The sequence below is a fragment of the Sarcophilus harrisii genome, chromosome 2 (genome assembly GCF_902635505.1).
Source record: "Sarcophilus harrisii chromosome 2, mSarHar1.11, whole genome shotgun sequence".
NCBI classification, from domain to species: domain Eukaryota; kingdom Metazoa; phylum Chordata; class Mammalia; order Dasyuromorphia; family Dasyuridae; genus Sarcophilus; species Sarcophilus harrisii.
The window spans coordinates 422,347,252-422,373,116 of NC_045427.1; the positions used below are offsets into that span (position 1 = coordinate 422,347,252).

Genomic DNA, 25,865 nt, shown 5'->3' on the forward strand with positions numbered 1-25,865 from the left:
AGATCTTTCCATTCTTGATCAGTCCTTTGGTGATCACAGACTCTTGGCTAGAATGAACTTCACAAGTCATCTAAGCCAACCCCTACTTGAAGCATAATTCTCTTCTACAGCCTCTCCAATGTAATAACCTTTTAGGCCTGAGCACTTGGGATATCTATATCATAGTATTGGTTCATTTTATAGCCTTGATAAAGAATATTTGAAAAATAGTATCAGTCCCACTTATGTACTCATTCCACTTCTGGTCAGATTTAAAAACTGAAAAAATAAGTGTTCCTTATATTGAGATATCTGCTACGCTATGACCAAATTGGTTCATTCTTCCAGGATTCAAGCAAAAAATAAAAAAGCCCCTTTTCCACAAGATGCTGAGATAAAGTCAAGAGTCACTAAGAACATGATCTTTACATCTGTTTACTTTCATTGTGTCCTCTGGAATTCTTTTCCTCTCATAATTCTTTCTTACCTACTTGCTTTTAGAGAAATGAAGTCTCTCCCAGATGACAATACATCCTTGGTCATTCTCTCCAAGGCTAATTGGAATTAAACTCACCTTTCCTAACACACTGATCCTAAAGTTGGAATACTCTTTGTTCCCCATGCCACTTCTAAAATCTTCTCCCTTTTATTTATGCCTTCTTTTTATTTGTTTATATAGACGCTTTATTACTCAGCAACCTCTCTCCTCTTTTGATCACTCTACTAAAATTGTTCACCATCATAACTAAGTGAAACTCTTAAATACTGGACCTAAGATCATTCTTCCTTCTTTTTTATTTCACTTTATTATTTTTTTTTTAGGTTATACATGTACATTCATTTTTTACATATTTCCATATGAATTATATTGGGGAGAGAAAAACCAAAAAAGGGAAAAATTACAAGAAAAAAAAAAGGAAGAAAAAAAATATAGTTTTCTCTCCATGATCTCTGCAGTTCTCTCTCTGGATGCAGACGTCATTTTCCATCCAAAGTTTATTAGAAGTGCCTTGCTGAAAAGAGCCAAGTCTAACACAGTTGATCATTGTACAATCTTGCCATTACAATGTTTTCCTGGTTCTGTTTGCTTCATTCAGCATCAGTTCATTCAATTCTTTCCAAGCTTTTTAAAACTTACCCTGCTCATCAATTTTTACAGAACAATAACATTCCATTACTTTCAGTCAATTCCCAATTCCCAATTGATGGGCATCTACTCATTTTCCAATTCTTTATTACCACAAAAAGAACTTCTACAAACATTTTTTCACATGTGGATCCTTCCCCCCTTTTTATGATTTCTTTGGAATACAGACTCAGTAGTGGTACTGCTGGATTAAAGGGGATACACAGTTTTATAGCCCTTTGGGCATAGCTCCAAATTGCTCTCCAGAATGGTTGGATCATTCCACAACTACATCAACAATGCATTAGTGTCCCAATTTTCCCACATTCCTTCCAACATTTATCATTATCTTTTCCTATCATCTTAGTCAAACTGATAGGTATGAGTTATTTAATTTGCATTTCTCTAATCAACAATGTTATAGATCAATTTTTCAGATGATTATGGATGACTTTAATTTCTTCATCTGAAAATTGTCTATTCATATCCTCTGACCATTTAGAAATGGAGAATTACTTGTATTCTTATAAATTGGACTCAGTTCTCTATAAACTTTAGAAATGAAATCTTTATCAGAAACACTGGCTGTAAAAAAAAGTCCCCAGGTTTCTGCTTCCCCTAATCTTGGCTGCATTGATTTTGTTCGTGCAAAATCTTTTAAAAAATTTAATATCATCGGGGCAGCTAGGTGGCGCAGTGGATTGAGCACCAGCCCTGAAGTCAGGAGGACCCGAGTTCAGATGTAGTTTCAGACACTAAATACTTCCTAGCTATGTGACCTTGGGCAAGTCACTTAAACCCAATTGCCTCAGCAAAAAAAAAAAAAAAAAAAAAAAAAAAAATATATATATATATATATATATATATAAAATCAAATTTTTATCCATTTTGCATTTCATAATGTTTTCTATTTTTTATGTGGTCATAAATTCCTCCTTTCTCCAAAGTGCTGACAGGTAAACTATCCTTTACTCTCCCTACACTGATTATACCATCATATTTTATGCCTAAATCATGCATTGGTATAAGTTGTGAGATATTTGTCTATGGATAGTTTTGGACATAATATTTTCTAATGTTCCTGGCAATTTTTGTCAAATAGTGAGTTCTTATCCCAGAAGAGGAATTCTTTGGGTTTATCAAACAATAGATTACCAGTCACTGATGATTGTGCCTTCTCTCCCCAATTCATTTTACTGATCCACCACTTTCTATCTTAGCTAGTACCAGATGATTTGATGACCACTGCTTTATAATAAGTTTTGGGTCTGGTAGACCTAGGTCACCATTTTTTGCAATTTTTTTTTCACTAATGACCTTCATATTCTTGATCTTTTCTTTTTCCAGATGAATTCTGTTACCATTTTTTCCACTCAATAAAATAATTTCTTGGCATTTTGATTGGTATGACTTCGAATAAATAGACTAATTTAAGTAAAATTGTCATTTTTATTATGTAAAGCTTGATCTATCCATAAGCAACTGATATTTTTCCATTTGGTTAGATCTGACTTTATTTCTGTGAAAAGTGTTTTGTAATTGTGTTCCTATATTTCCTGGGTTTGTCTCGGTAGATAGAGTCCCAAATATTTTATATTGTCCATTTTAAATGGAATTTCTCTCTTACTACTGGGCTTTGTTGGCAACATATAGAAATGCTGATGATTTATGTAGTTATTTTACATCTTACAACTTTGTTGTAATTAAGTTGTTAATTGTTTAAAGTATTTTTTTAGTTGATTCTCTAAATATACCATCATATGATCTGCAGAATGATAGTTTTATTTCCTCATTGTCTATCATAATTCCTTCAATTTATTTTTCTTATTGCTAAAGCTAATATTTCTAGTACAATATTGCATAAAAATGGTGATAATGGGCTTATGGGCTTGTTTCACCCCTGATCTTACTGGGAATGAGTCTACCTTCTCTCCATTACATATAATGCTTGCTGAAGGTTTTTAATTAGATGCTACTTATTATTTTAAGGAAAACTTCATTTATTCCTGTACTCTCTACTGTTTTTTAATAGGAATAGGTACTATATTTTGTATGTAACTTAATTTTCTGTCTCTATTGAGATTACCATTTGATTTCTATTAGTTTTGTTATTGATTATGGTCAATTATGCCAATAGTTTCTGTGATAGTGAACCAGTCCTGCATTCCTGGCATAAATCTCATTTGGTCATAGTATATTATTCTAGTGATAAATTGTTGTAATCTCTTTGTAAATCTCTTATTTTTTTTTTATTTTTTTAATTAAATTATTATTTTTTTTTTTTTTGCTGAGGCAACTGGAAATAAGTGACTTGCCCAGGGTCACACAGCTAGGAAGTGTCTGAGGCCACATTTGAACTCAGGTTCTCCTGACTTCAGGGCTGGTGCTCTATCCACTGCACCACCTAACTGCTCTTCTTTGTTAATAATTTATTTAAAAAATTTTGCCTATTCTTATTTATAACTTTATATATATATATATATATTTATAACTTATTCCATAAATTTCTTCAAATCCCATGACCTAGTCCTAAGATTTTATTTTAACTACACTTACAGATGGTTATACCCTGGATCTCACCATTACCCATTCTACTTCCTTCATCAAAAACTTTAATATTGCCTCTGACCATAATTTCCTATTGTGCCATCTCTCACTATACCTCTCCACCCCCCTTCCTAAACCTATTTTAGAGTCTCATGATAACTTCCAATTCTTCTATCCAGTTCAATACTTTCTCATGTCATTATCCCTACATTACTTTTCCCATCTTTTATACAGTTCTAACCCTATATCAAACTGTCCTTTTCTTATTTAACGCTTGTACCCTTATTCTGTCATTACTCATTTCTTTCCAATCCTAGTCCTGGATTACTCCCACTATCAACCCTTTCTCTCCCAAGCAAAGATTGTTTGAACAGAACTAGAGAAAGTCACAAAACTGTACCAACTGGGGCATTACAAAGATATGCTATCTAATATAAACTGGGTATCACAGCAGCAAGGCCATTATTTTTACTTCCCTAAAGGATTCCCAGCTCACGTTTTAGGGAAACTATCTCTAATCTTCTTTTCCTATCTTCTTAAGTCTTCTATGTCCACATGCAATAACACACATGCACACGAACACATACAATCTAAGGAATTCATCTCTTATTTTACAAAGAAAACTGATCCTCATTTCACATACCCTTGCTATCATTGCCCAATGTTCTCCTTTCCCTCAATCTCTGATAATGAGATGGTGGTTTTCCTTTCTAAAATTAATGCCTCATCATGCACACTTGATCATATTCTCTCCAATCTATTCTGGCACACTGCTACCTCAACCCCCATCCCCTTCTCTAATCTTCACTTTCTCCCTCATACACTGGCTCCTCTTTATTACCTCCAAATATGCCCAAATCTTTGCCACCCTTAAAAGTCTTCAATAGACCTTATTATTTCTTAAGCTGTAGCCCTATAATACCCTCCCTTTCTTAGTCAAAGTTCTAAAACAACTGTCCACACTTAATGTCTCCATTTCTCATCTTACTCTCTCCTCAATGCTTCACAATTTGACTGGCAACCTCATTACTCAACTGAAATTATTCTTTCCAAAATTACCACTTACCAGCTAAATCTGATGGTCTTTATATATTTCCAATAATCTTAGTTTCACTTGCCCAGGTCTTAGTAATGATATATGTCACCACTCATCTATTACTTAGAACAACATATATCAGTCTTATCCCATTATCAATGACAGTTTTAGTCTGTGGACCAAATTTTTCATTAAAATTCTTATTTATCTAATGACTAATTTATCATGATTCAATTTCCTTCAGATCTATCTAAAGAAAGCATTTAAAGCACCTGTCTTTAACAGAAAAATTTTCTCTAGAGCCCTAGATGTATGTATCCCCTGACCCTATTCAGCTAATAGAGAATAGCTTTCTCTGTCCTTTTGTTACTTGATTCCTGAAAGTCTCTGAAATAACTGGAACTTCTTAATATTTGGACAGACTAGCTGACATATATACATTTGCTTTTTTATTTTTTCCGTTTCCCTGTAGCAATAACCAAACAGCACCTGTGGAAGCTACTTCCTTAGTCAATTTCAGTTTAACAAACATTTATTGAAGTTCCAACTATGTGCAAAGCACCATGCCAAGGTAAAATGGCAAAATGGTACCAGAAGAGGTAATATGAAATAGATTTGGGAAAGAAATAGATGTAAAAAAAAAATTATATAAAAATAGAATAAAAGAGATTTGGTTACAATTTAATTGACCTGAAGAAATCATGTCAGGCAACCATCACATCCATCACATCCAAACAAAGATTTGCTATTTTATTTTATGTGCAAATAGCTTTACAGGTTCAAACAGATACAATGTAGTGTCATAAAAGAATAAGCAATTTGGTTTGAGAAAACAAAATCTTTTGTAGCTCAAGAAAGACAAAAGGGGATGAGGACAGGATCTAGGGAGTAATAAGGATAGATACTGAGATACTGCATCCCAAAGATAGTCTGGGAAACCTAAGTTTCCCATCAAGTTTGTTTACTGTGACCATTTTTAAAGATGCTTGAACAGTCTCAGAGAGGATTGAGACAATGGAAGTTTATTAAGAATTTCTTCTCTCATCTTTCTATTCAAACAGAATCATGTGGGAAAACTGATCTGATTATGCTGCTTAATAAAGGAATAGGAGGGGCTCATTTTATCAATTCCTGGGAATAAGCTTGTTAAGGATTTACATAAAAGGTAGTGGGGATAAAGTGAAATTTTACATAGTCCCCATCCACAAAAATAATCTAATGAGGGGAAAGATAACACATGATACAATGTGATAGGAATAAAAGACAGATCTATGCTAAGTTCTAGGCTATTTACACACTACAGTCCTTCATAACTCCTGACTCCAGGCCTAGAATGTTCTCTGTCCTGTAATGCCACAGTATTAATCAAGATATCCAAACACTATTTTAACAATACGATTTTTACAAGCAGGAGTCAAAAAATTCAAATTTGATTCTTTTTTAAAATGTATTTTTATTGTTAACTTAAATCACACTCCAAAAAGGTATTACCATATAGCCAGTAGAACAGAAAAAGAGGATTTCCCATGAAACCATAGATCTCTGTTATGTAAACTTGTTTTTCCTTCTAAATATATGATAAATTCAACCTGTAACTTTCAAAGTCACCTACTTATTTATACTTCTTTCTTGCCTTCTTTCTTCTAAGCTTTTTCTTGTTATTCTATCCCTTCCTCTCTTAGACTTCCCACCCTTCACATTAGAAAAAAAAAAATGAAGCCCTTGTCACAAATATGACTTGGTTACATTTCTTAAGTTGTTTTCTTCCTCAACATCTCTAACCCAAATTCAAGTTAACAAGCAGGAGCAGCTAGGTGGTGCAGGGGATAGAACACCAGCCCTGAAGTCAGGAGGACCTGAGTTCAAATCTGATCTCAGACACTTAATACTTCCTACCTGTGTGACCCTGGGCAAGTCACTTAACCCCAACTGCCTCAGCCAAAAAAAAAAAGTTAACAAGCATATATAGCCAATAAGTTTCCATATCTAACCTGTCAAAGTAAGCTGACTTCTGTTGACTTCTATTTCATCTCCTTCTAAGTAACAATGAAAAGTTAAATTTACTCCTAAAAATTTGTCCAAAACCATCTGGAAAGTATCAAGCATACCACAAACTCCTGGTGGTAGTGCTATCTTCATTTTGGCTGTGTTTCTACAAAAATACAGACAAAATATATTATTAAAATCAAAACAACTACTCCAATAGGTCCCACAATAGGTGTTTGATAAGTACCAGTCTTCCTACACATATACCAGGAAAGTATTTCCATAGAAAAGTCTTGATGAAAAGTTTCCATCTCTGTCCCCAGTCACCTATATGATTAAGACCTAACTTAATTGACTGGTACAAATGACAGAAAAACGAAACATTTATGAAAAGACTGACTAAAAAGCAATAAAAACAAAACTATGATGGAACAGAAAGCTAAAGAACAAGATAAAAAGAAAATCTTAAAGGACTTTACCCATCTACTGTATTTCAATGGTCCTGTGAATCCCATAGCTTCTATTATCTTTGTGAGGGCACCAACCTTCTCTTCAATGGGTTTTGAGGAGTCCTTAGACTTTAGAAGCTGTTTGAGGAAAGAAAAGGGAAACATTAAGATATGGAAAAAAAAGAAAAAAACTTTTATCTATCCAAACCAAATTCTGATGGGTGTTTTTTTGTGGTTTGTTTTTTTGTTTGTTTGTTTTGTTTTGTTTTTTTCCTTTCTAAGCCTAAGATTTAAAATCTTTTTAGAGGGCATCCAGTACATCCTCTGTAAAATACAGATATATGATGAATGTCCCAAACAGCATATATCCAACTCTATATCCTACATCTTTCCCCATTACCCATCACCACCACCACCTACCATATCTCCCCCTTTCCTCATAATAATATAATAGTAACAGACAAGGTTCCTTGGGACAGGATTGGAAAGCTCTATAAAAGAGTTCTGCAAAGAAAAGATTCCTAACCTTAGCTCCCAATGAACAATTTTGGGAGCAAGGATGTTATGCTTAGTTTTTGTTGTTGTCTGCTTGCATTTTTGTTTTCTTTCTCATTTTTTTTCTTTTTTGTTCTGATATATGTGCGTGTGTGTGTGTGTAGCAGTTAATTGTGGAAAAATGTATAGAAGAATTTCATGTTTAACATATACTGGATTATTTCCCATCTGGGGGAAGAGGGGAAGGGAGGAAAGGAGAAAAAAAAAAAAAACTGGAACACAATGTTAATGTTGAAAACTGTCTCAGCATGTGTTTGAAAATATGTTATGTTTACTAATATAAAGAAAAACAGAGAGAAAAATAATTTTCAAGGCAGCCATAAAATTTATTCAAAGTAAAGAGAGGAAAGGAAAGAGGAGGGAAAAAAGCCATGTGCCACATATTATGCTACAATTTTTAAAAATATTATTTCATTTCATCTTCACAACTACTTTGGGAAGCAGGTGCTATTATTATCCCCATTTTAAGTTCAGGAAAGTGGAGGCAGACAAAGATTAAGTGACTTGCCCAAGATCATACAGCTTCATACAGCTATATCTGAGGCTAGATTTGACTCAAGTTTTCCTCACTCAAGATCCTACGCTCTATCCACTACTACCTAGCTACCTCTGTCACCATCATGTAATTTATTAAAAGAACCTATACACCTACATTAATAATGTCAAATGACAAAACCGTATTTGGAAAAATGGTAAATATTTTGATAAAAATCTGGATTCTCTAAAAGATAAGAGGTATGTCCAGTCAAGACTAAAGAGCAGATTCCTTTATTTATCTTACTTTTCCATTAAAGAACTTTTCCAATAGAACATGACTATGTTAGTACTTTAATTTTAAAGCAAATAACTACAACATACATATATGTGACCTCACCTGGACTGTTGTGTGATATGTCCTATTTGGCCATGGGCATACTCCAGTGACCTGTTCTGATCCACCATCCACTTGGGAAAGTCTCTTCTGGGACCACTGGAAGAAAATAGTCAAAGAAATTAACAACTTTAAGTCTTCACTCCTAATGTTAAAATGGCTTCTGTAAACACAGGGTCATTTCTACACTGATCAGAGCATGGTAGCTGCTCAGTATCTATCTGCTCACCACCAACAAATCAACAAAAGAAAAATATATTAGCATATATTATGTGCCAGACGCTATTCCATATGCAGGAGATACAAAGCTAAAATTGGTCTCAAGATACTTTCATTCTATTCAAGAAAAAATACATATACTTAGAAGCAGATAATATAAGGTAATCTGAAAGGTGGTAATAGTCACTAGCACTGATACACTAAGGATATCACAAAAGGTCTAATGTAGGAAATGACTCCTGAGCTGAGCTCAGAAGAAATCTAGAGTTTCTAAGGGACCTGTTTAGGGAGGAAATAACTTTTAGCCATGGGAGGCAGCTTGTGCAAAGACAAAGAGGAGATGAAATGGCATGTGTCAGAAACAGCCAAGAATACAGTTTGGACATGTTCAGTTTATGATGTCTATGAGATATCCAACTTGGAAGTATCTGATTCTCAACTGATGATACAGGACTATAAGTGAGGATTGGGTTAGATTTATATTTCTGAGAGTAATACACACTGAGCTAATTGACAGCAGCCACAGGATCAAGCCCAGGATTCTGGAATTTAACGTAGGTAACAATCAGAAATAGGCATTTTGAAAAGTACTAATCTTAATATTGGGGGAAAAAAAATTCACATCAGAATTTCCTCCTTAGGGATATGAAGAGTTAATAGTCCAAGAGGAATAAGACATTTAGAACAAAAATACTGCTCCCTTCTTTAATCCTAACAGGGAGAGGGAAGGAATTTTCATTTGTAGAGATCATCTATTACTATTCTTCTAAACATAGTTATTAAAAGATTAGTCAAGATTCTTCTGGTCTGTCCCAAGGACTTCTATGCTTTAATTCATGAGTATCAAGCAGGCTTTGTAAAGGGCAGACTAAACACAGAACACCTCACATTACATCACATACATCAATTTAATGGTGCCCAGTTAAGGCACAAAGCACTCAAACAGGTTCAAAGACCACAACTAATAGTCGTTCTACCTAGCTAGGGTTTTGGCTCTTCCATTAGATTAAATGGCCTCTCTCCCCAAACATCTCCAGTAGTAGCCAATAGATTTCTGCTGTGGTTGTACCTCCCTACCCCATCCTATCATTATTCATGAACTGACATTTCTATAACACCATATTAAAGTATAGCAGATGGTAAGTATAAAATGGACAACACTTAATTCTTACCTACATATATGTACATTTATTTATTTTTCCTGCAAACCTTCCACTACCACCCAATGTTTCTATCTCAACCCTTAAAGGAAAGCATTCATCTTTAAATGTCTTTGATACACCCAAAGTTAGAATCACTGAGCATATTCACAGAACAGCAAATACAGAAGACAACTTAAAGAAAAGAGAGAGGTAAAGTAAAACAGGACAACTATAATCCTTGAAGGTATCTTCAAGCTTAGGAGGAAAAAAAAGATTGTCAAGAATTTCATTAATTGGAGCCAAGCTAAGAAAGTTTTTCTTACATATTCACCCAAAATACAAATATAAGAATAAATCTATTGCTAAATCTTATTAAAAAAAAAAAAAAGAAAGATAGATTATCAATCAAAAAGTATTTACTGAGTGGGTTCTAAGCTAGGATCTCTGAGCAACACTAAAAGTGTGAGACAGTCTATGTCCTCAAAGGATTATGTAAATGGAGATGAAACTCAAACAAGTGAAATACAATATAAAATCCTTTGAATTCAGGACCCGTCATTTTTCAGATTTGTATCCTTATATAATAGTACCTTATACATAGTTAGTACTTAATAAATTGTTGCTGAATTTATAACAAGTCATGAACCACTGATTGACTACAATATTGGTTTGAATCAAATAAGCAATTCAATAGGGATATAAACAGTTTTTAGAAGAAAAAATCTAGACTATGTATAGTCATATGAAAAAATGCTCTAAATCACTACTGATTACAGAAAGGCAAATTAAAACAACTTTGTGGTACAACTTCACACTTATTAGAAATAATAGATATTGAAACAGTTGAGTAAAAATAAGTATACTGATGAACTGATGATACAGAAACCAAGGAAAAAATTGAATATGAAAAAAAGCAGTAATTTGTGGGAGATTAGTACAACCATTCTGGAAAATAATTTAAGATTATACTCAAAGGGCTACAAAATTGCTATCCTTTGGTTCAGAATTACCACTTACTACCAAAGAGATTTAAAAAAAAAAAAAAAAAAAGGAAAAGGAAAAGGACCTACCCATACAAAAATATTTACAGCAGCTCTTTTTTGTGGTAGCAAAGAATTGGAAGTTTTGAGGGGATATACATTACTTGGAGAATGGCTAGATAAGTTGGGGCATATGATTGTAATAAAATACTATTGTAGGAAATGACAAAGAGGAGTGGTTTGAGAAAATACCATGGAAAGACCTAAAAGAACTGATGCAAGTGAAGTGAGAGAAATGAGAAATTCACAGTGATAGGAATGCTGTAATGATGATCAACTGTCAAAGATTTGGCTACTCTGATGTTATATACCTCCAGAGAGAAAATTGATGAATTAAATACTCACTGAAAGATAACTTTCTCACTTTATTTTATTTTATTTTTTGGCAACATGGCTAATGTACAAATATGTTTTGCATGATTTCACAAGTATAACTGATATCATTTGATCATGGCTCTTTTCAACAATGAAGTGATTCAGTCAGGTCAATTCCAATAGACTTGTGATGGAGAGATCCATCTGTATCCAGAAAGAAGGACTGAACATCGATCACAACTTATTTATAATTTCCAATGAACATATATAATCCTCATTTTTAAAAAATGAACTTAATTGGTTTATGTACTTCCCACTGAGTTAACTTCTATCAACACAAATCAAGACATATTCTGGAACTTAAAAAATCTTAAGAGATTTGCCAGTGGCTGAGAAAGACAAAATGACTTGTGTAGAGTCACACAATCAAGGTCTCAGAGATAGGACATGAACCTAAGCCTTCCTATTTCTTAAGACTGGATATCTACTACACAACATTGCCACCACCTTGACTGTTTCATACATATATGTCTTTTCAATCTGTATAATTCTTGTCCATATTCTCCATAATCCTTTACAAAAGAGTTAACTAATATGTAAGAGACTTTCCTCTAGGACATTAAAAAAAAAAAAAAAAAAAAAATATATATATATATATATATATATATATATATGCGCATGCTTTTTGCCCAGAGAGAAATAATAATATCACAGATCTATTAAGTATTTAATCATATAGATTCTTTGAGGATTGTAAAGCACTTTACATAGAATATCTTATTTGATCTTCACATAGAATACCTATTAAACAGATATTCCAGGTCCTATTATGCTATCTTACAGATGAAAAAGGTTCTGGGACTTGTCCATGATCACTCGGCTAGTACTATAGGTCAGGTACTGCGCTTAATGCTTTATAAAAATATTTTGAAGATCATTTGATCTTCACAGTTCTGTTGTGCACCTAATGACAGGTGCTTTTATTATTCCCCATTTTCACAGGAGGAGAAATTGATTCAGAGGTCAAGTGAATTATTTAGGGTCACACAGCTAGTAGGTGTCATAACACTAGGCCCAGTGCTCTATCCACTATACTATCAAGCTGTCTACTTGATAATGATATGCTAAAACATTGGACTGAATTGAATAAAATAATAAATTTAATAAGGATAAATATAAATGAGCACTTGGGCATTAAAAATTTACTTCATAAATATAAAACTGGGGAAATATGATCAGTTGTTTGCCTATAATAGATCTTAAGCTAACACTATAATAAGGCAGCCAAAAAAACTAATGCAATATTGAACCACATTGAGAGATTCAATTAGTTACCAAGTTTTGTCAGTTTTACTTACACAACATTTTCCACATATGATTACCTTATTTTCCCTCCCACAGTTACCATCCCTACCTAGCTCAGGCCTTTGTAACCTCTCATCTGTCAATAGCCTCCAAACTGATCTTCCTGACTCAAAAGCTCTCTCTTCTCAAATTCAAGGGTTCCCTATTACCTATAGGATCAAGTACCAACTTTCTGTTTAGCATTTAAAACCAATTATAACTTATTCCCTAAATATCTTTCTCCATTTATGATATGTCACTCCCCTTAACAGCCAATTTCAATTAACAAAGAGGGAGAAGGTTCCAAATTATAGTTCCACTACACTAAGAGCAAAAACAGCATTGGGAGCTAGAGACCAAGAAGCTAAGCACCAGTCAGAGTTTCAAACTGATTTACATTTGCAGCTTTGGAAAGACAATCCCTTTATCATCTTCAACATAACTCACTTTCAGATTTGCAAAGTTCTTTCCTCACCTGTACCCTGCGGTAAGTAATGCAAAAACTACCAGCATTTTACAGAAAAATAAAGTAAGGAACATGGCTAAGAGGCTTGCCTAAGCTATATCACCATTAAGTGTAGCCATGCAAGTGAAATCTCTACAAATGAAGAACTGGGATAGCATGGAACAAGGGAGAGGACATTGGGTGTAGAGTCCAGAAGCCTGGATTTCAGCTGAGCAAGTCAACTAAACTCCTTGGGCTTCAGTTTTTGTTATCATAAAAAAGGAGAGGAAAGGAAAGGGAAGGGCCAGGAGGAAAGGAAAGAAAAATAATGCAAAAAAGAGGAGATTGGACTAATTAGGCCTTTATTACCTCCAAATCTATAATTTTAGGATCCTATGACTGCCTATAAATACAATACGAGAGTGAATTACAGATATATCACAACTTCATTATAAGTAGATACCCAGGGCTCATGGAAGAAAAGACTATTTTTACTCTCGAGAAGGGAGTCTACCATCTCTGAATGCTGCACTATACTAAATTTTGTTTTTAACAGGTTCTCATGTAGAATGAAGCACTTTTAGATTTTCTTGCCCTTTTAAAATCTTAGCTCTTAAACAGCTGCAGCAGTGTGTTGAAGCAAAAAAGTAGATTCTCAAATGAATATGTGGAAGGAATTCCTAATAATAAAAGTCATCAGATTGCAGCCCAGTATCCTGAGCTGGGTGATGGAAGGTCCCTGGCTAGGGTATTTATTAACAGCATCATCCACCCTATAGGAAAGAGTCCTGGTCTGGCCAGCATTAGAGAAGTCTGTAAAAGGGGCCTCATGCGGTATTCCCATCATAAACTTTGGTTGGCTCATCTATAAATATATGACATTTGAACACAAACAGTGAGGTTTTCATACTAAGACACAAACAACAAATCTTACCTGAAAAATACCAGAGGATGTCTGGAGCCACTGTCTTTGAGAAAGAAGTAAAGGTGTCAATTGGCTGCATGCTGTTACCCACTGAGTTACACCACTTTGGACTTTCTAGAAGAAAAGAAAGAGAGTCTTCCAAGAATCAATATAATGTAGAAGCAAAAAACCAAGCAAACCAAGTTTGAAAATTCTATCAGACTAAGGCAAATAAACATCGATTGGCAAAGGGATCATTTAAAATTGGGGCCAAGAAGCTCACTTCTCAATATTCATCTCTCTAGTGACAAGGTACCTATCTTTGGAGTAACTGGCAGAAACTAAAAGAAGTTCATCAGTAAAGGAAAGGTTTGGAAGGGAAATAAGACCTAAAAAATTAACAATGATAACTCACATTTAAATAGGATTTCAGTTATGAAGCATTTGAGACAAACATTTTTTCACATAATCTTCAAAACAACCCTGGGATACAGCTACCATATGTATTATAATAAATAACTCAGAAAATGAACATTTCAATACTTTCTATATGTTCATTAATTTCAATGTTAATTATCAGAAGTACTTCAAAATTTAGTTAATGTAAATTGCTACCAGCTACAAATGGAATAGAACTTCAGATAACTTACATTTATTAAGGGCCCATTAAGAACATGAAAAAAATTTACACTAAAACAAAAAGTGGATGTGGGACCACTTGGAGAATGGAAAGCCATGTATTTTAACAGGAACCAAATTTCCAAGTCAAAAGTAATTAGTACTAAAAATAATTCATGCTTGTCAAATCATAACAAAACCAATTATTAACTAAATGTGAGCATCTTCGGAGTTTTGCATTGACTGAACCACAAAATATTTCTTTTGAATGTTATAGGTAAACCATAAGCAAAATGGAAAAATAGAGAAGGATACAAAGTTAAGGGAGAAGAACTAGATCATTGCGCACAGTAATAGTATTGTAACAATGACCAACTATAAAAGACTTGACTATTCTGATCAAAACGATCCAAGATCATTCTAAAGAATTCATATTGAAAAAATACTATCCACCTCCTGAGAGAAAAGTGTGTGCAAATATAAGTATAATTTTCTTATTCTCTTTACTTTTTTTTGCTTTTTAAAAATAAGGCTAATATGAAAATGTCTTGCATGATTTCATAGCACGATGTTATTTTACTTGCCCTTTTAGTGAACAGGGATAGAAAGGAAGAAGAGAATTTGTAACTCAAAGAAAAGAATACTTAAAAAGGAGTAACTTTTTAAAAGAAGGTTAGAAAATTTACTTCATGATTACTCTATTCTCATATTTCTTCCTTGGAACTATGAACTAGTTCAACTATTCAGGAACACCACTTGGAACTATGCCCAAAAAGCTATTAAACTTTTACCCAGCAATATGCACTACTAGATCTATACACTGAAGAGATCAAAGAAAGAGGAAAAGACCCAATATACAAAAATACTTATAATAGGTCTTTTTGTGGTAGCAAAGAATTAGAAATTAAGGGTATGTCCATTATTTGGGGAATGGCTTAACAAGTTATGGTATGTGAATGTGATAGAATATCATTGCACTGTCAGAAATAACAAAGAGGATGATTTCAGAAAAACCTGGAAACACTTGTATGGACTAATACAATGTAATATAATCACAATCTGGACAAGTTATAACAATAATATAAAGATAATGAACTCTGAAAGACTTGATAATTGATCAATACAATGACCAACCACAACTCCAAAGAACTCGTGATAAAACATGCTATAGAGAACTGATAACCTTAAGATTACAAATTGAAACATATAGTTTTTGTTCATTTTCTTTTTTTTAATGTAGCTAATATGGGAATTTTTTTTTTTGCACAATTATACTTATTTGTAATATTTTTTTTTGCCTTCTTAATAAATGGAAAAGTGGAGAAGGAGAGAGATAATTTAAAACAGAAAATTGAAGGAAAAAGAAAAAGAAAAGCATGACTATCTCTGCAGGGTCTTTAAATACCTCTCAAGCAGTAGTCATTTCTCAACTACATAATTAGGAACAATTCTGAATAAACAGCCCTTGTTTAATTTTACACATATGAAATTGTGATTTGCCCAACTGTCCCTTGTTTTAAAACCCTCAAAAAGTATACTATGATCATAACTAAAGTACCATAGTATGCTATTTCTATATTCACTTGCTAGATTACCCTTCCCCTTTTCACACCCCTCCTCCCCTTCCACTTACTAGAGCATTAAAGTTTAACTAACACATAAAAGAAAAGCTGAATCTTGGGGATTATAAAGATCGCTTGGATTCTTAATACTTGCATGGGTTAATTTTGGGGGAGTTTGCTTGCTCATTTTTGAGACCTCTCTTGAAAAACTCTCTGGAAGAGGCAAGTGATACAATGGAGAGATAGTAGCAGCACTAGAGTCAAAAGGACCAGAGTTCAAATCAAACCTCAAATACTCTTTGCCCCTGAGCAAATTGTATGGGGCACATAGTAGGCCTTTAATATTTGTTTACTGATCAACTTCAGAGATTATATATTTTAACCTTTCATTTTACAGAGGGCAGAATTATGATTCAAATTTGTGTCTTCTGACTCCAAATCTAGTCCATCCCTTCAACTACACATCACAAGGGAACCAGACAGACAGAGTGGGCAGTGAAGGAAGTCTATGATGGTCCCTAAAACAAGTTTCTGTCTGATTTTCACAATTATCCTCATGACTAGCAAAATTAGGGCTCACTTTTGTTATGGACCTGCCTAATCTCTGTAATATCAAATAACTCAAATAAAATGGGTTGCTTATTTGTTACATTTAGCATCTGACAAATATACCTGTTCTGTATCTCAAAAGAGAATAGGTTATTAGAACCAGTTACTTTACTCAAAAGTATCACTCCTGGGAGACTGGGTAAATGACAGTCTACTGCAGAGCAGAAACATTAAAATCAGAAGATTAATGCAAAAGTTTAGAAAACAAAAAGATTACAAACTGTTTTGGACATGTTAAATTAAAAATGTCAGGAAGACATTCTAGCAAAAATATTCAATCAACAGGTCTAGAACTTGGAAGAATTTACAGACAGAGCTGAAGATAAAACTGGGAAGTCAGTTGCATAGAGATGGATAGCTAATGATGATACTGTCAAAGAAGAGTGAAAAGAGGGCTAAAAACAGACTTGTGATGAACATTCACACAAAGTTAAAACAAGGGAAAGGAAACATAGAAGGACAAAGAGGAGTTATTGGAGAGGCAGTAGGAAAACTGGAAGTGTTACTTCTGAAGGCCAAGGGAAGCAAATGTATTAAGTATATTGAATAGAAAGAAAAAATAATAATAATATTAATGTTAATTAAATAATTATAATAATAATTGCTAATATTAAAATAGCACCTTAAAAGTTTGCAAATCACTGTACATATTCTCACTTAATAAAATCCTGGCAAGAGAGGCAATTTATCATCATCCCCATTTTACTTATTAGAAAGCTGAGGTCTAGAAACATTAAGTGACTCATCAAGGCTCATAGATTTATTAAATGTATGTGGTGGGATTTGAACCTGGGTCTTTCCAACTATTAGTCCAGCACTCTGGACTAATATATCCAGATATAATGATACCAAAGTATCATTAGTATCAAAAATTCACAAGAAGGATAAAAACATAAAAAAATAAAATAAACTTGGAAATTAGGAGATCACTGATGACCTTTGATAGAGCAGTTTCAGTACAGTGAGGAAGTAGCAGGTGTGGACAAATTGTTTCAACAAGTTTAAGAAAATGAATGAGAGAGAAGTTAAAAGAGAAAGAGAGGCTTTTTTAACATTGAGAAAACCTAAGAATGTTCCGAATCAATTAGGAAATAACTTGTAATAAAGGAAAGATAACTAGAGGAGATCCTAGAAGAGACAAAAGACAAAGAAAGATGGAGGGATTACCCTTAGTGAAGAGTAAATTATGCTAAGAAATTTTGAGAAATGGAAGAGAAACATGGGAGCCCACATCGATGTCCTCTTCTTAATATATAGTAAGAAACTAGTTATACTATTATGAGGGTGAAAGGAAAAAACAGTGTGAAATGTCTGCATCATGAAATGCAGTAGAGAGTTAAGGCTCAAGAAGGATTGTTAAGAAGTATATTCATAGGTAAGGTACCATATGTTATAATGGGAAAAATTAGAGTGATTAATATCATTTAACTTTCAAGAAAAAGCATGGTAGAGTGGATAAAGGGTCAACCATGGAGTAAGGAAGAGTAAAAAAATCAAACACTATCTCTGGTTCACATCTGTTTTATAACCATGGGCAAGTCATAAAAAAAGAGCCAAGAAAAAGCTTTTACAGTGAAGGGGAAGAGGAGGTAAATGAATCTTACTCTCATCAGAACTGGCTCAAAAAGGAAATAACATACAATATAAAGGTATAGGAGGGAAATGGGGTATAGGAAGGGGGTAATAAAAGAGAGGGCATATTGGGGGAGGGAGTGGTCAGTACAATTACACTTTTGAGGGTGAAAAGAGAGAATAAATGGGGGAAATAGCAAGCATAATGGTAATAAAAATTTTTGAAGCAAGTTTCTCTGAAAAGGCTTCATTTCTCAAAGAGAATAGAGTCAAATTTATTAAAAAAAAAAAAAAAAGGCATGCTCCAATTGATAAATGGTCAAAAGATATGGTCTAATATTCATAGCAGCTCTCTTCTTGGGGCAAAAAAAAAAAAAAAATGGAAATTCAGGGGATACCCATCAATTGGGAAATGGCTCAATAAATTGTGTTATGTGTCTGTGATAGAATATTGTTGCTCTGTGGGAAATGATGAGCAGGATTTTCTCAGGGTTGGAAAAACACCCACCTGGAAAGTCCTCCATGAACTCAAGCAAAGTGAATTGTACAAAGAAATAGCAATGTTCTGGGATGACCAGCTGTAAATGACTTTGCTACTCTCAGCAATACAATCATCCATAATTACTATGAAGGAATATGATGAAAAATCCTATCCATACCCAGAAAAGGAACTGATTGTGCCTGAATAAAGATTGAAGCATTTTCTCTCTCTCTCTAGCTTAGTTTTTCTTGGAGGAGGGGGGGTTTACTTTCATCAAGGATGGGAGATCCTTTATTTTTTTTTGTAACTTGACTTTTATGAAAATATTTTACATTTCTTCACATATGGTTTCTTAATTGTGGATGGGGATAAAGGAGAGAACCTAAAACTCAAAAATTTTAAAAACAAATGTAAAAAAAAAATTGTTTCGACTGTAACTGGGGAAAAATATTAAATAAATAAAAATAAAACATTTAAAAAAACAACCATGGGCAAATCACAACCTCTCAATGTTTCAAGGAATTGTCAAAGATAATTACAGGTCTTTTGGTCTAACTTGAGAATGAATTTTCACAAACCAATCAGAGGTCAGGTCAAAACCAAACAGAGGTCAGGAGAAAATGCAATGGGGCTTGGAGCATGAAGATCTGCATGTGACTCTAAACTCTATTACTTAACTAGTAGCATTGATATGGCATGCTTACTTAAAGACAATTAGGTAGCATAATGGATAGAATACGCCTTAGAATCAGGAAAACTTGAGTTCAAACCCTGATTGAGACACTGTCTAGGCAAGTTACTTAACCTCTCTGCCTCTGGTTCCACATCTACAAAATGAAACTTGACAGTCTTGAAGGTCTCTTCTATATCTAATTCAATTATTTTATAACCTCACAATTCCTTCATCGGTAAAAAAATAAAAATAAAAATACTTGGCACTATCAATTTTACAAGGTTGTTTTGAGAAACAAATGAGATGGAAAAGATTTTGAAAAGTGATTATAAAATGTTAAGTTATTGTAACTGTTGTTTTTGAAATGACACATCCTTTTGTGGAAAAGAGAACAGATCTAGAAATATGTTTCCATTAAGACGAAGAAAAATTCAAATTTAAAATGCTCTACTTCAATTGAGATTTGCAATTTTTTTTAAAAAGGACTTTGATTTTCTTGGGTTTTCTATTTTAACTCAAAAAAGATTTACCAGAATTATTCAGTGTCAAGTGTTATTTTCCTAAAAATTCAAATATAGGATAAGACAAACAGATTAAGTTTTATCCCCCAAAAAAGACATTGGAAGAAATGGCAAGAAGGAACAATGTGAATGTTTGAAAATTTTTCTGAAGAATTTTATCACTTATTTTTTCAGCATTAACAGAATTGTGTCAATATAATTTGGGTTCTACTTGGCCTTATTTTAAATTTTATTTTAAATATTTTAAATCAATTCTTACTGGGAAAATCACCTCAATTTCAGCCTTCCTTCCCCATTCACTCAGGAATGAAGGATTAAGTGGCTATTATGTGTCAAGGTCTGTGCTAAAGCCTTTACTGATACTTCATTTTATAGCTGAGAAAACTTAAGCAGACAAAAGTTAAGTAAGTTGCCCACAGTGACAGCCACTAAGAGTCTGAGGCCAGCTTTTAATTCAGGTCTCCCCTGACTGCAGGTAACAGTTATCTACCCAGTCTTACAGTCATAGCTCTAGCCCTGACACTCAAGTGTGCCAAAATTAAAACAAGGTAACTTTTCCCTTCTACTTTGTAATATAAAGTTACAAGAATCATGTTCTTTGGTTAAGAATAGCTTACATTTATATGACTTACTTAAAAGCTTAAAAATGCTTTATATATATATATCAGTCCATTTAAACATCATTATATAAAGTATCATTATTACCATTTTACAGATTAAAAAAACAGGCTAAAAGATGTTAGGAAAAAGTGTTACAAAGCTAGTCATCCAGGACACAAAACCTTCTTTTAAGACTCCAGGTGCACTGTTCTTTCTACTATACAATATAGATGTCTCTCTGAATTGCTTTTGAATGTGTCTTTTCTCAGAAATTTGCAGTTAATCCCAAATGCTTTCTTAATCAAATTACAATGCTTGATTAAAAATCATATTTTCAAAACTTTAAAGAACGCTTAAAGATTAATGAATGTGCAATCTCGTCAGTTTTCAAATGAACAATTTATTTGTGGTCAGATCAGGATAATGGCAGAGCCAGGATGACCAATTCAGTATTCTATAAAACCAAACTGCCTCTCTTTAAGATATCAATTGAGTGCCTCTTCCCTAACCTATCTATCCATCTATCTAACCATACACTTCCTGGTGTTCAGTAATCCAAACAAAGCCAATCTCCTAGTTGTCTTTCTCCATTCCTGGGCCACTCATCCTTCTTATGAAACAACATTCTTTACCTTTCTTCATAGGTGTATTGAAAATTCATTTCCTTCATAACAGCTTTGCAGACCCATTCCACTTGGCTCCAGTTACTCCATTCACAGTTCTTTTCCTCTCCACCCTCACCCAATAACTCAGATTTACACATGTGTTCAGATATCTTTGACTAACTTATACATGTGTTCCAGCTCAAATACAGAAATTGGCTATTTTTTCAGAGTATGTTCTATACTCCTGGATTGACATGCCAGTTGCGTAGTTAAATATGATGAAATTAAAGCTTTGCTTTTAGTTGCCATCTGTGTGTCTCTTTGTGCTGAAATTCACATCATCTCTAGGCCATTTTGGTGATCTGCATTCAGATATAAAGAAGGATAGTTTTTGCTGCTGGAACCAGGAATAAATTGTACACAATAACAGCAAGAATGTACAATGATCAACTATAAAAGACTTGGTTCTTCTCAGTGATTCAATGATCCAAAGCAATCCCAATAGACTTTGGACAGAAAATTCCATCTGCATCCAGAAAAAGAACTAAGAACTGAATGTAAATCAACATATGCTATGTTCACTTCTTTTTTGTGTTTTTTTAAAATGTTTTTTTCTTTTGCTCTGATTTTTCTCCTCCAATATGAATCACAAAGCAATGTGTGTTTAAAAAAAAAAAAAAGTTTGTTTTTTTTAATATTTTGCTGCTACCAAGTAGTTTGTAGACCCAGAAGCAATCACCAAAAATAAGATATATAAAGGAGGATAGTAAAATATCTTCATAGAAACTATAAGAGAACTTTCCCTATTTGGTGGAATGGTCTAACTTGTAATAGCAGGACTGGAAGCTAAGGAAATGTCCATCAATTGAGTAATGGTTGAACAAAATGGTATATGAATGAATTAAAATACTTTTGTGCAATAAGAAATGACCAAAGAGACAGTTTCAGAAGAACCTGGGAAGAGTTGTATGAACTTGTGCCACAATAATGTGAGCAAAAATAGCAATTTATATAATAACATCATCAAGACAAATAACTTTGAATTTAAAACTCTGATTAAAAGCCAACCACATATATGAAAATTATGGAATATTACTGTTCTGTAAGAAATGACCAACAGGATGATTTCAGAAAGGCCTGGAGAGACTTACACGAACTGATGCTAAGTGAAATGAGCAGGACCAGGAGATCATTATATACTTCAACAACAATACTAGATGATGACCAGTCCTGATGGATCAGGCCATCCTCAGCAACGAGATCAACCAAATCATTTCTAATGGAGCAGTAATGAACTGAACTAGCTATACCCAGAAAAAGAACTCTGGGAGATGACTAAAAACCATTACATTGAATTCCCAGTCCCTATATTTATGCACACCTGCATCTTTGATTTCCTTCACAAGCTAATTGTACAATAATTCAGAGTCTGATTCCTTTTGTACAGCAAAATAATGTTTTGGTCATGTATACTTATTGTGTATCTAAGTTATATTTTAATATATTTAACATCTACTGGTCATCCTGCCATTTAGGGGAGGGGGTGGGGGGGGTAAGAGGTGAAAAATTGGAACAAGAGGTTTGGCAATTGTTAATGCTGTAAAGTTACCCATGTATATATCCTGTAAATTAAAGACTATTAAAAAAAAAAAAAAAAAAAAAAAAAAAAAAAAAAAGCCAACCACAATTCTAGAGGACCAATGATGAAGCAGTAATCAATCAGGCTACCTATCTCCAGTCAAAAAGATAAACTTAAAATACAAAATAAGACAATATTTTTTGGACATAGCCAATGTTTAACTATGAATATTTGACTATTTTTTGACTATGAATATTGCAATGGTTTTAATTTTCTTTCTTTTTCAATGCTGGATGAGAGAAAATAAATACTATGGACTGAAAATAATTTCTTTTAAAGTATGTAAAGGAAAAAATTAGTTTTGTAACTCAATTTTGGAAGTAGAAGTATAAAATGGAAAAAACTAAAATGATCTTCAGCATGTCATCTGATCACTCTAGTATGCTTGCTTCAAAGTTCAACAAATTTTAGATGGCAGGTTACCAGAGTATCCCAAAAGCTCATTTATCTATCTAGAATCACAAACAAATATCAATAATAAATCATGAATAAATAAGTCAAATTTAAATATTAAACTTCATAAAGATTAATACTGGAAAAAAATTAACATTGTATAATAATAATGACCATACTTCATCATTAAGAAAATATACCGGCCATCCTTTACTAAGAAGTGGGGGACTATGATAAGGCAATATTGAAAATACTATCAGGTGTGGTTAATGTATTGATTAAGTTGGCCTTACTAAACTTTTTTTTCCCTTAAAATACTTGTTATAGGAAATGTTTTGCTATAGCAGGCCAAGGCATATGTTCAAAAATGAATGTGTTCTTTCACACCTCTCAGATTGGCTCAGATGGTTCTATGTCCCAAAGAGATCATAAAGGAGGGAAAGGGACCCACATGTGCAAAAATGTTTGTAGTAGCAGTATTCAAGGCTGAATAAGTTATGGTCTATGAATGTAATGGATTATTGTTTTATAAGAAATAATGAGCAGGATGATTTCAGAGAGACCTGGAGAGACTTACATGAACTGATGCTAAATGAAGTAAACAGAACCAGGAGATCATTGTACATGGCAACAAAATTATGTGATGATCTACTGTGACGGCCATGGCTCTTTTCAACAATGAGGTGATTCAGATCAATTCCAACAGACTTGTGAAGAGAGCCATCTAAACCTAGAAAAAGGACTATGGGGACTGAATATGGATCACAACATAGTATTTTCACCTTTTTTTTGTTTGCTTGTTTTTTTCTCTCATTTTGTTTCCTTTTTGATCTGATTTTTCTTGTGTAACATGATAAATGTGAAAATATGTTTAGAAGAATTGCACATAATGAACCCATACTGGATTATTTACTATCTAGGGGAAGGAGAGGAGAAAAAAAGAGGGAGAAAAATATGAAACAAAAGGTTTTGCAAGAGTGGATGTTAAAAACTATTTTTGCATGTATTTTAAAAAATAAAAAGCTATTATAACAAAACAAAAACGAATTGTTCTAGTCTTATGAAATATGCTCTAAACCACAGCTGATTAGAAAAAGAAAATTAAGACAATTCTGAGGTAGTACTACACACCTCTCAAATTGGCTAAGATGACAGGAAAAGATAAGGATAAATGTTGGAGGGGATATGGAAAAACTGGGACACAAATGCATTGTTGAGGGATGAATCCCTGTGAAATGATCCAACAATTCTGGAGAGCAATCTAGAACTTCGCCCAAAGAGCTATCAACTGTGCATCCTCTTCAATTCAGCAGTGTCTCTAATGGCTCTGTATCCCAAAAAGATCATAAAAAAGGGGAAAACTGTGCAAAAATGTTCATAGCAGCCCCTTTTTTTGAATGAATGCCCATCAGCTGGGGAATAGTTGATTAAATTATGGTGTATGAATATAATAGAATATTATTGTTCTATAAGAAATGATGAGCAGGCTGATTTCAGAAAGGCTTACGGAGCCTTACATGAACTGAAGCTGAGTAAAGAACCAAGAAAACACAGCAACAAGATTATATGATGATCAACTGTGTTGGACTTGGCTCTTTTCGACAATGAGGTGATGCAAGGCAATTCCTTTGAACACTTCCGGTGTTATGATTTTATGAAATTTGCTTCTTAGATTTAATGCTAGGCTCCTAAATATAAAGCAAATTTATTCAGTTCTGCTTTAAATCATTTGAATATGATTATTGCTTCCTAAGGGTACTGAACAGTTTTCTACAAAGCATCACATTTCTCACTAGATAATAGCAACAGCAACACAATCAATGAAAGGAGCACACCCTGATAATGAGCAGGCACATTTGCAATGCTGGAGTTACAAGACATTTTCAGTGTGAATCTCTTCTTCCTAAATACATCTAAGAGGAAAAGACCATGCAAAAACTGAGGCCAAGGAGATAAATAAGAAAAAGAAGAGCTAACTAAGTAGGATAGCCCTAAAAATACTACCAAAAGAATTACAAATGAACTTATTCAACTTACACATTAAAAATCATAACATTAGAATGAAGAGATTTTTAGATGTCAATTGTCAAATTAGTGGTCTTTTTCTTCCTCAATCTTCATACAGCCTTCTTAACTTCTCTCTAATATCTGACACTAGAATACCTTGCTCTGAATACTCTTCTCTCCCCTCTAACTTTCCATGACATTCTCTCCTAGTTCTCCTGTATAGCCAAACATTTTTCTCTTTTTCTTGCTGTATTGGTCCTTCATCCATGTCATATTAACTAGGGATGCGGCTCAAAGTACTAATATCGTAGGACCTTTTCTGTTGTCTCATTGATCTTATCAACTCCCTCCCATAAGTTCAATTAGCAGAGCAATGTAGATGACCCCCAGATATAAGCAATCCTAGTCTCTTGAGCTCCACTTCTATGTAACCTACTACTTTTTAGATATCTTAAACTGGATGTTTAGTAGGTATCTCAAACACAAATCCAAAACAGAATTGATTAATAACCAAACTCTCCCCTTTTATCAATATCCATCCTATTAGGTTGGATATCAAAGTATCATTCTTTTCTCCTTACTCTCACTAACCCTATATATATCCAATGTGATGCCAAATCTTGTTTC

General features: G+C 33.6%; 1 protein-coding gene across 1 annotated transcript in view; it reads right to left on the bottom strand.

Moving 5' to 3' along the window:
• LOC100930308 (ubiquinol-cytochrome-c reductase complex assembly factor 1) overlaps window positions 1-25,865 on the bottom strand; it is a 120,383-nt gene that overhangs the window by 88,571 nt on the left and 5,947 nt on the right. The window contains exons 2-4 of the mRNA XM_003756933.4: window positions 13,989-14,093; window positions 8,553-8,648; window positions 7,154-7,261 (exon numbers count right to left, since the gene is read on the bottom strand). Of these exons, the coding sequence (XP_003756981.1) occupies window positions 7,154-7,261; window positions 8,553-8,648; window positions 13,989-14,093 (309 nt within the window). The remainder of the gene's footprint in view (window positions 1-7,153; window positions 7,262-8,552; window positions 8,649-13,988; window positions 14,094-25,865) is intronic.